Source organism: Pelophylax lessonae, assembly GCF_965119305.1.
Source record: "Pelophylax lessonae genome assembly, chromosome: 2".
NCBI classification, from domain to species: Eukaryota; Metazoa; Chordata; class Amphibia; order Anura; family Ranidae; genus Pelophylax; species Pelophylax lessonae.
In genome coordinates, this window is record NC_138769.1 from 685,181,314 (window position 1) to 685,198,291 (window position 16,978).

The 16,978-nt window shown below is 43.1% G+C and overlaps 1 protein-coding gene across 2 annotated transcripts in view; it reads right to left on the reverse strand.

The window, feature by feature from the left end:
- Window positions 1–5,275: 5,275 nt before the first annotated feature.
- LOC309546278 (high affinity choline transporter 1-like) overlaps window positions 5,276–16,978 on the reverse strand; it is a 90,040-nt gene continuing 78,337 nt past the window's right edge. For both annotated transcript variants that reach the window (XM_082245867.1, XM_082245866.1), the window contains one exon: window positions 5,276–6,015. In XM_082245867.1, the coding sequence (XP_082101993.1) occupies window positions 5,515–6,015 (501 nt within the window). In that variant the 3' untranslated portion in view covers window positions 5,276–5,514. The remainder of the gene's footprint in view (window positions 6,016–16,978) is intronic.

The following is a 16,978-nucleotide window of genomic DNA, read 5'->3' on the forward strand; positions in this document are numbered from 1 at the left end:
GCTGCAGCCAGTGTTGCCCCCACGTCTGCAAACAGCTGGTGGTGTCGCTGATCCGGGTAGATCGATCACTTCTACCCCCTCCTGCTCCTCCTCCTCTACCTCCTCCATGCCCTCCTCTGCAGAATGGTCCTTTGAATATGATGAGATACCACGTAAACGTTCAAAGGGCTATTCTATGTCTCAGGCCAAAAGGTGTCACGCAGTGCTGCAGCTTGTGTGTCTAGGGGACAGGCAGCACACTGCCCCTCAGATTCTTGGGGCTCTGCAGGCACAGGCCCAGAGGTGGTTGACACCACGCCAGCTGCAGCCAGGGATGGTGGTTACTGATAATGGGTCAAACCTCCTGGCCGCCCTTCGTCAGGGAAAGTTAACCCATGTGCCATGCCTGGCGCATGTCCTGAATCTTGTGGTACAGCGGTTTTTGAACTCGTACCCGGGAATGCAGGATGTGCTAAGGATGGCAAGAAGGGTGTGCAGTCACTTCAGGCGGTCGTACAGTGCCACTGCACGTTTGGCCGAAGTGCAGCGCGAGTTTCACCTGCCGGTACACCGCCTCATCTGTGACATGCCCACCCGCTGGAACTCCACCTTGGCTATGCTGCAGCGCCTGTACACGCAGCAGAGGGCCCTCAATGAATACCTATGCGAGTACGGCACCAGCACTGGCTCTGCGCGCCTGGGCTTCTTTTCACCACGGCAGTGGCTTTTGATTAAGGATGCATGCGCTGTCCTCTCGCCATTTGAGGAGGCCACAAGGATGGTCAGCCGGGACAGCGCATGCATCAGTGACACCCTACCGGTACTGTTTTTGTTGGAGCACACTCTGCGTGGCATTATGGACAGGGCACTGGAGGCAGAGCAGCAGGAGGAAGAGGAGGACTTCCTTGCCTCTCAAGGCCCCCTTTATCCTGAGAATCCTGACCCCATTATTCCTAGCTCCCAGAGGCCCGAGCAGGATCCAGGGGTGGAAGAGGAGGAGGAGGACGATTCTGCGGGAACTTTTGCAGGGTTTGAGGAGGAGGAGGAGGAAGACATGCGGCAATCTGCAAGGCCTAGTTTGACTCCCTCGGGACACTTTGGAGTAGTACGTGGCTGGGAGGAGGAGGAGCCCGTTGAAGATAATGTCGTTATGAGTGACCCCGAGGAGTCAGCTTCTCAGGCCTTCGCTAATTTGCGACGCATGGGAAACATCATGCTCCAGAGCCTGCGAAAGGACCCCAGAATCAAGGCCATTAAAGAGACTAACCACTATTGGTTGGCCACCCTACTTGACCCCCGGTACAAGTGTAAAGTCTCAGAGCTTTTCCCATCCACCCATAGAGTCCACAGGATCAAATCCCTTGAGGACAGTCTCAAGAGGAATCTGGTGAACATGTTCCCCGACTCCCGTAGGGTGCAGGGGCGGGGACAACCTACCATGGATTCTACTGGTGGTCACGAGAGGAGCGTTGGAGAAGGCGTGCGGTTGACGGATGCCTTTCGGTCTTTTTTTAGTCCTCACCGCCCAGGCCTCTCAGCTGCCACATCGCATCGACACCGTCTGCATCACATGGTGGACGATTACGTGAGGGCACAAAGTGACACAGAGGGCTTTTCATGTGACGAATCCGATCCACTGGCATACTGGGTCTTAAGATTAGACCACTGGCCAGAACTGGCCCAGTATGCCATGGAGTTGTTGGCCTGCCCTGCTTCCAGTGTCCTATCGGAACGGGCATTCAGCGCAGCAGGAGGATTCGTCACAGACCATCGAACTAGACTCTCCACCGACTCAGTCGACCGTTTGACATTCATTAAGATGAATCAGTCGTGGATATCAAGCTTTGATGCACCTGATGCAGACCTTGTAGACTAGGCTATCGTTGTGATGTGGCAGTTGAGCCTCAGTTTAAGCCTGGACCATGGTGCCACCCTCAAACCCTCCTCTCATTCTCTTTACGTTCACAGAACCTCATTTTGGTTATGACAAAAACGACAATGTTTGCGCACCTGTTCCACAGGTGCACACCTTTACAATTTTTGGGCCTCCTTCAACACCAGCTCTTTGGGGTTAAGGTGGGGAGGCTATGCTAAAACAAAAACGACAATGTTTGCGCACCTGTTCCACAGGTGCACACCTTTACAATTTTTGGGCCTCCTTCAACACCAGCTCTTTGGGGTTAAGGTGGGGAGGCTATGCTAAACAAAAACTACCATGTTTGCGAACCTGTTCCACAGGTGCACACCTTTACAATTTTTGGGCCTCCTTCAACACCAGCTCTTTGGGGTTAAGGTGGGGAGGCTATGCTAAAACAAAAACGACAATGTTTGCGCACCTGTTCCACAGGTGCACACCTTTACAATTTTTGGGCCTCCTTCAACACCAGCTCTTTGGGGTTAAGGTGGGGAGGCTATGCTAAAACAAAAACGACAATGTTTGCGCACCTGTTCCACAGGTGCACACCTTTACAATTTTTGGGCCTCCTTCAACACCAGCTCTTTGGGGTTAAGGTGGGGAGGCTATGCTAAAACAAAAACGACAATGTTTGCGCACCTGTTCCACAGGTGCACACCTTTACAATTTTTGGGCCTCCTTCAACACCAGCTCTTTGGGGTTAAGGTGGGGAGGCTATGCTAAAACAAAAACTACAATGTTTGCGCACCTGTTCCACAGGTGCACACCTTTACAATTTTTGGGCCTCCTTCAACGCCAGCTCTTTGGGGTTAAGGTGGGGAGGCTATGCTAAAACAAAAACGACAATGTTTGCGCACCTGTTCCACAGGTGCACACCTTTACAATTTTTGGGCCTCCTTCAACACCAGCTCTTTGGGGTTAAGGTGGGGAGGCTATGCTAAACAAAAACTACCATGTTTGCGAACCTGTTCCACAGGTGCACACCTTTACAATTTTTGGGCCTCCTTCAACGCCAGCTCTTTGGGGTTAAGGTGGGGAGGCTATGCTAAAACAAAAACTACAATGTTTGCGCACCTGTTCCACAGGTGCACACCTTTACAATTTTTGGGCCTCCTTCAACACCAGCTCTTTGGGGTTAAGGTGGGGAGGCTATGCTAAACAAAAACTACCATGTTTGCGAACCTGTTCCACAGGTGCACACCTTTACAATTTTTGGGCCTCCTTCAAAGCCAGCTCTTTGGGGTTATGGTGGGGAGGCTCCGCCAACACCAAAACTACCATGTTTGCGCACCTGTTCCACAGGTGCACACCTTCATAATTTTTACGCCTTCTTCAACACCAGCTCTTTGGGCTTACAGTGGTATGGCTCCGCCAACACCCAAACAACAATTTTTGCGCACCTGTCACACAGATGCATATCATTGTAATTTTTTTCCTTACAAAGGCAATTATTGCTTTCATTACCAGCACTTTCATAGGGATATGGTGTCAAGGCATCGTCCGCACCACCAAATGCCCAATTTTTAAGCATCCTTTACTTCTATTCAAAGTCAAGAGACAACAGTATTCATCCAAAACATCTCTAATCTTGTTCACTCTGCACTACATTGTGGCCCCTACCCCTAACCCTCAATGTATCCGTGCATATATGTCTGTTTCTTGTGAGATTTCAAGTTAAAGTGCACCAAACACCATTTTACATGAAATAAAGTGCAATTACATACATCTTTGGACTTCTTGAAACATTTGGTAATAAAAGCCCCATTGTGGAAATACACCCGTTAATTATATGCACATTTAAAGAGACAGCACCTTTTTCCAAAAAAACCTCTAATCTTGTTCCCAGTGCACTGCATTATGTCCCCATCATACACATTGGCTGAGCCGTTGATTAGGAGCAAAAGAAAGGTGCGGTTAAGCAAAAAAGTCATTTTTGAAGGTTTGGTATGCTGTAATTCTGGTTCTGGACATGCTACAGAGCTGAAACTTCACAGGTACACCTTTTAGACCCCCCAGACACTAAATCCAAAGAAATCTCTTTTTTTTTTTTTTTTTTTTAATTTTTTCAATAATTGGCTATCTATCAAAAACGACAATTTTTAAGAACTTTTTTTTGTGTGATTAATAGTCCCTGGGGCATGACCCAGAACCCTAGGCACTTTTTAGGGGCATTTATTGGGTTTTAGGGCTTAAAAATGGTGTTTTTTGATTACAGAAGTTCGGGTCCCATTGATTTCAATGGGGTTCTGAAATCCGAACCGAACTTTCGTGAAGTTCGGGTGTTCTGGTCGAACCGAACTTTTCAAAAGTTCGATCATCCCTATTCCTGACCACTGCAGACCTTTAACATCCCTTAAGAGCTGCACGTCTGGAGTAGAGATGCACCGAAATTTCGGTGGCTGAAACAATATTGGTTGAAAATTGTGTTTTCGTCATTTTGCCGATTGAGAAAAAAGGATGGCGATAATAGCACAGAAAACGCACATAATTTTGCTGTGATTTTACCACGATTTTACTGTGCTTATGGTGTGTTTTTCATAAGTAATGTGACTCAAAAACCACAACCAAATAGTAACACGGGTGCGTTATTGATGCATTCTGCTGCGTTTTCAATGCATTTCAAAGGGGAGGTGCGTTTTTGGTGCAGTTTTTTTTAACTGACCAAAAATGAAGCAAGCAATGTTTTTAACACCACAATAGAAGCAACGGACCAGTGTGAAGACATACATAGAGTTTAAAGGGATGCATTCTTCTTGAGCCTTTCTTGCGCTAAAGGTGCCAATAATGACCGACAATAAGTTCATATTCATTTTAATTCATTATATTATTGAAAAAGTTGAATAAAATATAATTATATATAAAAATATATATATATTTTTTTAAAAACTGTAATTTTTGGTGCATCCTGAATTTTTCGGTTTAGGTTTCAGCACCAAAATTTCCATTCAGTGCACCTCTAGTTTGGAGTTGCTCTGACCCAGTCATCATTACAATTTGGCCCTTGTCAAAGTCGCTCAAATCCTTATGCTTGTCCATTTTTATTGCTTTCAACACATTAACCTCAGGGACAACATGTTCACTTGCTCCCTAATATATCCCATCCACTTTCAGGTGCCATTGTCACAAGATAATTAATGCTATTCACTTTTGTCAGTGGTCACAAAAATGATGGCTGGTCAGTGTATGTACATTTGATCTAGGATGTGTTACCCTGGATATTAAAGTATTTATAATTCTATATAGGGAGCAAAGCATGCATATATAAAGGAATAGTTAGAGAGACAAACGGTATAAAATTATTGTTTCCCATTTATGTAATACAAATATAATAACATATTATTTTAATGAATTAATACATTTTCTTAAAAAAACTGATATCCTTTTAGATTTAGTGTACTGTAACCAGACGAGACACAATACATATACAGTAACTAAAACATCGTATTACATTGTAAAGACAAGTGAAAATGTTTAAGGCATAGCGCATCATATTGCTTAATAGAGCCGATTATCACTTTGAATGTATTTACATAGCAGTAATATTATTGCATAAAGTATTTTTTTTTTTTTTTGGGAAAAAAAAGTTGGTAAAAGTCATTGAAAGCTTTTTGGGCCTGACCTCAGGTGTTATGGAGAGTCTCTCGCTCTTCCAGTTCATGTGGAGCTGGATGGGACAGCTCTTTGTGAAACACGTTACATACGTCCCATCTACATGGAATTATTTTCTTCATGAACAAAAACTGGGCCAGATAAGACGTGACGATGATGGTGATCAGGCTGACCAGCATGGTAAACGTCTTAAAGGGAAACAGCTGCACGTAGACACCATCTGCAAAGATGCATCCTGGGTAATGGAGCAACGGGGGAATTCTAAGGGAATTTTCTCCTCCCAGGAGTCGAAGAACAAATCCCAAGAAGAATCCGGCCACAGATCCATACGTGTTGGTGCTGGGAAGGAACAGGGCGCAGCAAAGCTGAGGGAACAAAAGGGCGTACACCAGCTCTCCACTCAGGAACCAAAGGTCATACACGGAATTTGAGAGGAATGCCAAGGCTGTACCTGCTGAGCCCAGCAGGATCATGGATAGACGCATGACGCACAGAACTTCTCGATCAGAGGCCTGGAAAAGTAGAGCAAAGTAAATGAGGGACATGTTCATCAATATTCATGTTCACACGTTAGGGTTTATTAGTGTATGCCAATCAACGTCTGTCAGTCTGGGCTTGCAATCTCATTCTATCTATTTGTGGGTACCACTGCTTAGTGCATCACATGGAATAACTTGGAACAGGGGATTCAGAACTGGTATCTTCAGAAGCAATCTAGCAAACAGGTGTATGTGATTCCTGCGCTGTCGGGAGTTGTGGAAACTCCCTAATGCTGCACCACTGATACTGATACTTGACAGTTAAATAGATATTATAGTGGGGGTAGTGGCGCGCTTTAGGGGTTAGATGTAAATAAATAGAATAAAACCACAATTAAAAATCAATCTGTGTTTAGTGTTGATAAATAGAATTATATGTGTCTATATGTGTTCATTTTGAAAGGTGTATATCTATTAAAACTGATTAAAAAAGGTGCTGCGTGCTTTAATTCTAGATGTGAATCAATATATAATATTGCAAATAAAAGTGCAATGTGCTTCCTGAAAAATATCCAATACATAAAAAAATCTTTAAACTTCTGTCTGATGAATATAAAAGTGCGCTGGCTTCAAAAAATGTCCAATACATAAAATCTTAAAACCTCTATCTGATGAATATTAAAGTGCGCTGGCATAAGATTATATCTTCAGACAGTAAATAAATTAACCATCAACTTCTTAATAAATACTCAAAGTGCTCAAGTGAATATTTTCTATAGAGTGAATAAATAATATAGTGACATATAGATAATGGTGCTCATCAAAAGGTGCCAGGTGTCTTCTAGAATCTCCTCATAAAAAACAAAAATGACCACAATAAAAATATAAAAGTACATATATTCCTAAAATTGTATCAAAATGAGTCCCAGACTGTTTCAAAGTTGAATTTGCAATCCTTTCTCTTGTTGTGGACGTGCTTGGTATAGATATAGTGACTTAATTTCCTCCACCTTGTGTGTCACTTCTAGGTGTGCAAAACTCTCACCTTAAGACCCAAGAATATACTATACGCCTGTGGTATATTTCTAGGATATTAGCTGGTGCTGCTTTCTTTAAACGCTATCCACCTTTGCTCCGAGTTTCTAGCGTAGGTTCCAAATCGATCGGGGTCTCCTGGAATCCTATCCACTATTGACCAATTAAGTCCGCTTTCCTCGCACTATCCTCCTTTTTATCTCAAACAAATAGAGCCATCATGGTGCAGTATTATGAACTATTTATTCCCACATATACAGAGATACACTTACAATTAGTAGACTTGAATTCGGGATATACAGAAATGCAAACGCTGTGGAGATCGAGTTCCGTCCGATACGTCACTTCCGGGTATAGAGCTCCTCCTACGCGTTACGTCACGAGGTCACGTGACTTCCTCAGGGAGTGACTATAGCTGGATGTGACGCATTAATATACCGGAGAGACCGGAAATACATCGGCCGCCATTTTTAGAATTCTAATGTCCCGATTACTGGCGGAAGTGTTAATGCGGACATTTTACATTGTCTGCCCGCCGGGTAGTTACGAGTGATTGGCTATGCTGTTGTTAACCCTATCATTCGATCCTAATTCGTCTAGTAGACACCGGAAGTGAGGTGTACATCACTCTCATCCAACAGTATATATGTCTTATTTCTTCTATACCTATATTCCATTAAAATCATATGCTAAAAATCACAATCCAAGTTTATTAAAAAACATATTAAAACATATTTAAGAGGATTAAAATTGTTCTAAAATGTGTATGTTCTATAAAGAAGAGAGGGTGTATATTCCGATGGATATATTTTGTCTATCTTTCATCTATTTTGCAGGATTGATTCTTCTATTTAACAGAACGGATTTTTCAGCCTATTAGTATATAGTACCGCTAAATGAGATGCTTCTTTTTCACAGAGTAAATTCTACAGCCTATAAGTATATAGTGCTAGTACGGGGTAGGAAGATTCAGTTTTTAGTTTTTAGTTTATAAAATCTGGATGTCATTTCAGTTCTTATAGATCCAATATTGATTTAATGACCTATCTATATTATCTATTTGCTTTACCCAATAATTCAGATGTAGGGTGTTAGGGGTTCCATATATTGGGTTCTATGTTATCTAAATATAAAATATAAATCTTAAATGTTTTTTAAAAATAATATGTATCTCATCAGGTATATATAGCTGTATTCAATGTTGTAATCTATATATCCAGGGGGCATATTTATCTTTTACATATAGTGTTCTATATACATAAAGTGCTCCTTATTAAAATTATTTAAAATATTTTTAAAACTTCAAATGCTTTAGAAATCGCTGATAAAACAGTTCAGGTCGAACTCTACGTTCAGGCCTTTGGGGGTAAAAGAGTCCATCTTAAAAATCCATTGAGATTCCAATCTACTTAAAGTACGAACTTTATGGCTACCTCGCCAATGTTTTTTGTAGGGTTCTATACCCCAAAATCTCAGTTGTGTCTAATCTTTTTGATGATATTTTGCAAAATGCTTTGAGACATTGTGTTTGTCCCTACCCTTTATAATATTTTTTACATGTTCCTTAATCCTTATTCTCAATAATCTCTTAGTGCGACCTAAATATTGCAGCCCACAACTGCATTCTAGGGCATATACTGCTCCTTCCGTATTGCAGCATATAAAATCTTTAATTTTATACTTATTTCCATTGCTGGTGGCTTTAAATTCATGGATCCTTTCCTTTGGATGTTTCGTCTTTTGCAAGGGTAAAATCCCTTTCCGGTAAAGAATGAGAATGTCTTTTTTGGAGGGTCAATAACAGTTTTGACTATTTTGTTCCTTATTGTGGGCGCTTTTCTATAGACAAACTTTGGTGTTTCTGGTATGTTTCCTTTTAAATGTTTGTCCGCTTTTAGAATGTGCCAGTACTTTTTTATTATTTTTTCTATTGCTTTATGTTGCATATTATATTCTAGTATTATTGGTAGATTGTCTGTAAATGTGTTCTTTTTCTCTTTATTTTTTAATAATTCTACTCTTTGTGTTTTTTTCACTTCTGCAATCTTGTTCTCAATGAATTGATGTTCGTATCCTTTGTTTATAAACCTCTGGCCCAGGATTTTTGCTTGCCCCTCAAAGTCCTCGTCTTTCATGCAATTTCTTTTCAACCTTAATAATTGTCCTTTTGGTATATTCCAAATCCAGTTTTTGTGGTGGCAGCTATTGACAGGTAGATAGCTATTGCGATCAACCTCTTTAAAGTGCGTTTTGGTGTATATATTTCCATCTTCTTGTATAATCAGGAGGTCTAAGTACATAACTTCTTTTTCACTAATGTGCCACGTTAGTTTGATGTTCTTCTCATTGTTGCTTAGTTTGTTTAAAAATTCTTCTAATGTTTCTTTTGGTCTATCCCATAGTATTAGGCCATCGTCTATGAATCTATTATATAAAATTAATTCAGTTGGTTTCTCTTTGTATATTGCTTCTTCTTCCCATTGGGCCATGAATATGTTGGCAATGCTGGGCGCAAATTTTGCGCCCATCGCAACGCCTGTTTTCTGATGGTAGTACGTTTTCTGGTACCAAAAGTAGTTTTTCTTTAAACAAAAGTCTAAACATTTGATTAGAAATTTTCTTTGCTTGCAGCTTAAAGCGGAGTTCCGGGCACAAAAACACATTTTTTTTTGTGCCCCTCCGCTAGGAATGCCTCACCTGAAAAGGAATTGGATAGTTAATTTTTTTTTTTTTGTTTACTTACTTTGCAATTGAAGATCGAAGATACTCACCTCAGAGTACTTCCTCCCTCGGAGCCGCGGCTCACCCCGTCACTTCCTGCCTCGCTATGATTCCTGGGAGCTGAACGTCACAGCTCCCAGGAATCAATGCGACGGCACCAGCCCCACTCGTCATTTCCGGGCGACGCCGCTTTCCCCTGCTAAACAGCTTCTGGGCATGCCCAGAAGCTGTTTAGGAATGCGGCGCCGCGCCGGAAGTGACGAGAGGGGCCGGTGCGGCGCATTCTGGGACAAGAAGACGCGGAAGAAGACACAGAAGAGGACCGCGCCGGCTTCAGTTGCCCACAAGAGAGATGGAAACGCTGTGGAAGAAATTTTCTAAGTAAATATTTCTTCTAAAAGGTAAGTGCGAACCGGGACAGATCAGAGGCTAGCCATTGTGGAATGTGCTAGCCCTGACTGTCCCGGGGGTATGTTTATTAAAAAATGACATCTGTGCCCGGGACTCCGCTTTAAGCATCTCATTTAGCGGTACTATATACTAATAGGCTGAAAAATCCGTTCTGTTAAATAGAAGAATCAATCCTGCAAAATAGATGAAAGATAGACAAAATATATCCATCGGAATATACACCCTCTCTTCTTTATAGAACATACACATTTGCGAACAATTTTAATCCTCTTAAATATGTTTTAATATGTTTTTTAATAAACTTGGATTGTGATTTTTACCATATGATTTTAATGGAATATAGGTATAGAAGAAATAAGACATATATACTGTTGGACGAGAGTGATGTACACCTCACTTCCGGTGTCTACTAGACGAATTAGGATCGAATGATAGGGTTAACAAAAGCATAGCCAATCACTCGTAACTACCCGGCGGGCAGACAATGTAAAATGTCCGCATTAACACTTCCGCCAGTAATCGGGACATTAGAATTCTAAAAATGGCGGCCGATGTATTTCCGGTCTCTCCGGTATATTAATGCGTCACATCCAGCTATAGCCACTCCCTGAGGAAGTCACGTGACCTCGTGACGTAACGCGTAGGAGGAGCTCTATACCCGGAAGTGATGTATCGGACGGAACTCGATCTCCACAGCGTTTGCATTTCTGTATATCCCGAATTCAAGTCTACTAATTGCAAGTGTATCTCTGTATATGCGGGAATAAATAGTTCATAATACTGCACCATGATGGCTCTATTTGTTTGAGATAAAAAGGAGGATAGTGCGAGGAAAGCGGACTTAATTGGTCAATAGTGGATAGGATTCCAGGAGACCCCGATCGATTTGGAACCTACGCTAGAAACTCGGAGCAAAGGTGGATAGCGTTTAAAGAAAGCAGCACCATCCAATATCCTAGAAATATACCACAGGCGTATAGTATATTCTTGGGTCTTAAGGTGAGAGTTTTGCACACCTAGAAGTGACACACAAGGTGGAGGAAATTAAGTCACTATATCTATACCAAGCACGTCCACAACAAGAGAAAGGATTGCAAATTCAACTTTGAAACAGTCTGGGACTCATTTTGATACAATTTTAGGAATATATGTACTTTTATATTTTTATTGTGGTCATTTTTGGTTTTTATGAGGAGATTCTAGAAGACACCTGGCACCTTTTGATGAGCACCATTATCTATATGTCACTATATTATTTATTCACTCTATAGAAAATATTCATCAGATAGAGGTTTTAGGATTTTATGTATTGGACATTTTTTGAAGCCAGCGCACTTTTATATTTATCAGACAGAAGTTTAAAGATTTTTTTATATATTGGATATTTTTCAGGAAGCACATTGCACTTTTATTTGCAATATTATATATTGATTCACATCTAGAATTAAAGCACGCAGCACCTTTTTTAATCAGTTTTAATAGATATACACCTTTCAAAATGAACACATATAGACACATATAATTCTATTTATCAACACTAAACACAGATTGATTTTTAATTGTGGTTTTATTCTATTTATTTACATCTAACTCCTAAAGCGCGCCACTACCCCCACTATAATATGGTGTCTTCAGAAGGCTCAGTCCTTATCACTGAGGATCCCTGCATAAGAGAGGTGAGTATGGAAACAAGGGAATGCTGGGGAGGCTTACTATGAGGGATGGGGTTACAGGGTTAGTGTGAGGTTTGGTGTTAGGGTTACGGTGAGGGTTATTGTGAAGTTTGGGGTTAGAGCTGCAGTGATAGTGTTTGTGTCAGATTTAAAGGGAGAATTAGTGTAAGGGTTAGGGGAACATTTTAAAAGCAGTGGTACAAAAAAAATCTATGCAAATTTCTAAAGGACAGAAATGTGGTTTACGGCAAGGGTTAGTGTTAGTATGAGTAACAGTTACTATTAGGGTTACAGGGAGGATTGGTGGTAAGGTTAGTTTGAACAAGGGTTAGTGTTAGTATTAGGAACAGTTACTTTTAGGCTCACATGTAGGTGTTTTTGGGGAGTTTTTCTGCTCTAGGATCAGCTCTCAAAACGCCCAACAAGACAAATCCTATTGATTTCAATGGCCCCTGTTCACATCTGAGCGTTTTGATGCTGTGAGCAAAACGCTCAACGCTCAAAAAAGTACATGAGCTTCTTTTTGGGCAGATTACAGGCGTTTTCCATTGGTCTCTATTCAATCTAAAAACGCCTGCACAAAAAACGCCTGTAAAAACACCTGTAAATCGCGGTAAAAATCGCGGTAAAATCGCGGTAGAAAACGCTACGCTCAGGTGTGAATGTAGCCTAAGGGTTACGGGGAGGATTGGTGGTAAGGTTAGTTTGAGCAAGGGTTAGTGGTACTATGAGGAACAGTTACTATTAGGGTTACAGGGAGGATTGGTGTTAGGGTTAGTTTGAGCAATGGTTAGTGCTAGTATGAGAAACAGTTACTATTAGGGTACAGGGAGTATTGGTGGTAGGGTTCGTTTAAGCAAGGATTAGTGTAAGTATTAGTAATTGTTACTATTAGGGTTACAGAGTGGGTTGGTGTTAGGGTTAGTTTGATCAAGGGTTAGTGTTAGTATGAGGAATGGGTTATTAGGGTTACAGCAGGGGCGTATGATGAAATCAGTGGGCCTTTGTGCAAGATAAAAAGTGGGCCCTAGGAAAAAAAAAAGTGGTGCCACGGTGAATTGTGGACGTGGCTTAAATTGTGCTAAATATTGGGTGTGGCTTAAAGAGAGTGTGGTTTAATAGAGTCTGCGATGCCTTACATAGTGCAGAATGCAGTAATATTAATTAGGGATTGTACAGTGTGTAAGGCGCTGGGTAGTATGTGCAGGAGAGGAGTGTGGAGTGGAGTGTATGGCGGTGGATAGTATGTACAGGAGAGGAGTGCGGAGTGTATGGATGGTGTCAGTAGGGCAGTGGACAGTTTCAATAGAGCAGTGGATGGTTTTAGTAGTTTTTAATTTTTATGTATTTATTTTTTTACAATTTAATTTGTTTTTAATTTTTTTAACAATGCTTTTTGGGGGGAGTGGGTTGGGGCAGTGAACAGTGTTGGTAAAGCTGGGGGGGGGGGGAATGGTGTAAGTATGTGTTTCATTTTATTTTTTTTACATTTTTATTTTTTATATTTTTTTTTTACAGTTTCTTACATTTCATTTTTTTTTTTTATTTTTTTTTTTTTCATCAGCCCTGTCGGTGGGCTTTGGTGAGATATCAGACCCCTGACATCTCCCCTTTGAGACAGAGAAAGGGACTGAGGGCAGGGATTCCTCAGTCCCTTTCTCAGCAGCCTCAGCATTGAAAATGAATGGACAGGTTTCAGAGGCTCCTGCTTATTCATAAACTGAGGCACAGTAAACACAGTTTACATGGGAGGAGGAGGACATGGCAGCCAGAGAAGGAGGAGGACATGGCGGCCAGAAGAGGACATGGAGGGCTGCCGGATGAGGAGGACACGGGGACAGTCGGGGATGATCGGTATGGCAGTGAGGACAGTTGCTAGCGCCAATCTCCCTGTATGGTTTTTCAGCTGACAGCCATGGGAGGGAGAGTAGGAGAAGCGGCTGTCAGCTTAAAAGCCATACAGGGAGTTCGGTGCTAGCAACTGTTGCACCGATCATCCCTGACTGTCAACCAGGTGATCATCCATGGGTGCAGGGTGGGTCACAGTGCCCCCCCCCCCCCGATTAGGGGCTCGTGTGCAGGGAACTACCTGCACGTGGATGATACGCCACTGGGTTGCAGGGAGGATTGGTGTTGGGGTTAGTTTGAGCAAGGGTTAGTGTTAGTATGAGGAACGGTTACTGTTAAAGTTACAGGATGGGTTGGTGTTAGAGTTAGTTTGAAGAGGCCCTTAGGATAAAAACACTCTCAGCACCAGGAGCTGGCATCGTAGAGTGAGCTGAGCCATTTCTTTTTAACCTAACTGTGCATCCAGGGTTGCTGTCAGATTCAGCCCAATACTGTAGAACCATTTATTTCAAACTGCATACAGCTGTTTCAGGCTTGTTGGCCATCATCAATGCATGGAAAATGGAAACAGTGGCTTCTATGGTGCAGGATTGGTGACAAAATAGTAAAACTTGAAAAAGTAATAATTTTCATGGCCCCAACCATTGTCCTAAAAGGAGGAATAACCTGTCTTCTTTTTGGAAATGTGATGGAATGCGAGATGGAAATACCATGTTTTAGTAAGGCTCTACTGTACTAAGCACTGGTTCAGTTGAGTGCTTTTTGGTTCCTTTGGTCCCTTCTGAGTTATACTTTTCAAGCAGGGTACACACACTGCTCAAAAAATTTAATAAACACTTTTTCATCAGAATATAGCATCAAGTCAATTGAACGCCTGGGATATTGATCTGGTCAGTTAAGTAGCAGAGGGGGTTGTTAATCAGTTTCAGCTGCTTTGGTGTTAATGAAATTAAAAACAGGTGCACTAAATGGGCAACAATGAAACGACCTCCAAAATAGGAATGGTTTTACAGGTGGAGGCCACTGACATTTTGTTCCCTACTCATCTTTTCTGATTGTTTTTCACTATTTTTGCATTTGGCTAGGGTCAGTGTCACTACTAGTAGCAAAAGGTGATATCTGGACCCTATAGAGGTTGCGCAGGGAGTCCAACTCCTCCAGGATGGCACATCAATCAACATGCTATTGCCAGAAGGTTTGCTGTGTCTCCCAGCACAGTCTCAAGAGCATGGAGGAGTTTCCAGGAGACAGGCAGTTTCTCTAGGAGAGCTGGACAGGGCCGTAGAAGGTCCATAACCCATCAGCAGGACTGGTATCTGTTCCTTTGGCAGTGCTCATCCTAATCCTTCGTGCATAGAGCCTTACAAAATGACCTTCAGCAGGCCACTGATGTGAATGTCTCTGACCAAACAATCAGAAACAGACTTCATGAGGGTGGCCTGAGGGCCCAACATCCTCTAGTGGGCCCTGAGCTCACTGCCTGGCATCTTGGAGCTCGATTGGCATTTGCCATTGAACACCAGAATTGGCAGGCAACTGGCACCCTGTGCTTTTCACAGATGAGAGCAGGTTCACCCTGAGCACATGTGACAGACATGAAAGGGTCTGGAAAAGAAGTGGAGAACATTATGCTGCCTGAAACATTGTTCTGCATGACCCGTTTGGTTGTGGGTCAGTGATGGTCTGGGGAGGCATATCCATGGAGGGATGCACAGACCTCTAAAGGCTAGATAATGGCACCCTGACTGCCATTAAGTATCGGGAAAAAATCCTTGGAACCATTGTCAGACCCTACGCTGGTGCAGTATGTCCTGGGTTCCTCCTGGTGCATAACAATGCCCGCCTCATGTGGCGAGAGTATGCAGCCAGTTCTTGGAGCTTGAAGGAATTGATACCATTGAATGGCCCCCACACTCTCCTGACCTAAATCCAATAGAACACCTCTGGGACATTATGTTTCGGTCCATCTGACACCGCCAGGTTGCACCTCAGTCTGGTCAAGAGCAGTGGCGGCTGGTGCTCAAAATTTTTGGGGGGGCGCAAAAACAAAAATGTAATAGGTATTGCTTCGCGGCAAAAAACGAGGTAAAAAAATTGCATGACTTTGAGGTCATGGTACAGGCATGGCACATGTGATGGTATAGGCATGGCACAGATGGTACAGGCATGGCACAGGTGATGGAATAGGCATGGCACAGATGGTATAGGCATGGAACAGGTGGTAGAATAGGCATGGCACAGGTGATGGTATAGGCATGGCACAGGTGATGGTATAGGCATGGCACAGGTGATGGTATAGGCATGGCGCAGGTGATGGAATAGGCATTGCACAGGTGATGGTACAGGCATGGCACAGGTGATGGAATAGGCATGGCACAGATGGTATAGGCATGGCACAGGTGATGGAATAGGCATGGCACAGATGGTACAGGCATGGCACAGGTGATGGTACAGGCATGGCACAGGTGATGAAATAGGCATTGCACAGGTGATGGTACAGGCATTGCACAGGTGATGGTACAGGCATGGCACAGGTGATGGAATAGGCATGGCACAGATGGTATAGGCATGGCACAGGTGATGGAATAGGCATGGCACAGATGGTACAGGCATGGCACAGGTGATGGTACAGGCATGGCACAGGTGATGGTACAGGCAGGGCACAGATGGTACAGGCATGGCACAGGTGATGGAATAGGCATGGCACAGATGGTATAGGCATGGCACAGGTGATGGAATAGGCATGGCACAGATGGTACAGGCATGGCACAGGTGGTGGAATAGGCATGGCACAGATGGTACAGGCATGGCGCAGGTGGTGGAATAGGCATGGCACAGGCATGGCGCAGGTGGTGGAATAGGCATGGCACAGATGGTATAGGCATGGCACAGGTGATGGAATAGGCATGGCACAGATGGTACAGGCATGGCACAGGTGGTGGAATAGGCATGGCACAGATGGTACAGGCATGGCGCAGGTGATGGAATAGGCATGGAACAGATGGTACAGGCATGGCACAGGTGATGGAATAGGCATGGCACAGGTGATGGTAAGGTCATGGCACAGGTGGTGGAATAGGCATGGCACAGATGGTACAGGCATGGCGCAGGTGATGGAATAGGCATGGAACAGATGGTACAGGCATGGCACAGGTGATGGAATAGGCATGGCACAGGTGATGGTAAGGTCATGGCACAGGTGGTGGAATTGGCATGGCACAGATGGTACAGGCATGGCGCAGGTGATGGAATAGGCATGGCACAGGTGATGGAATAGGCATGGCACAGGTGATGGTAAGGTCATGGCA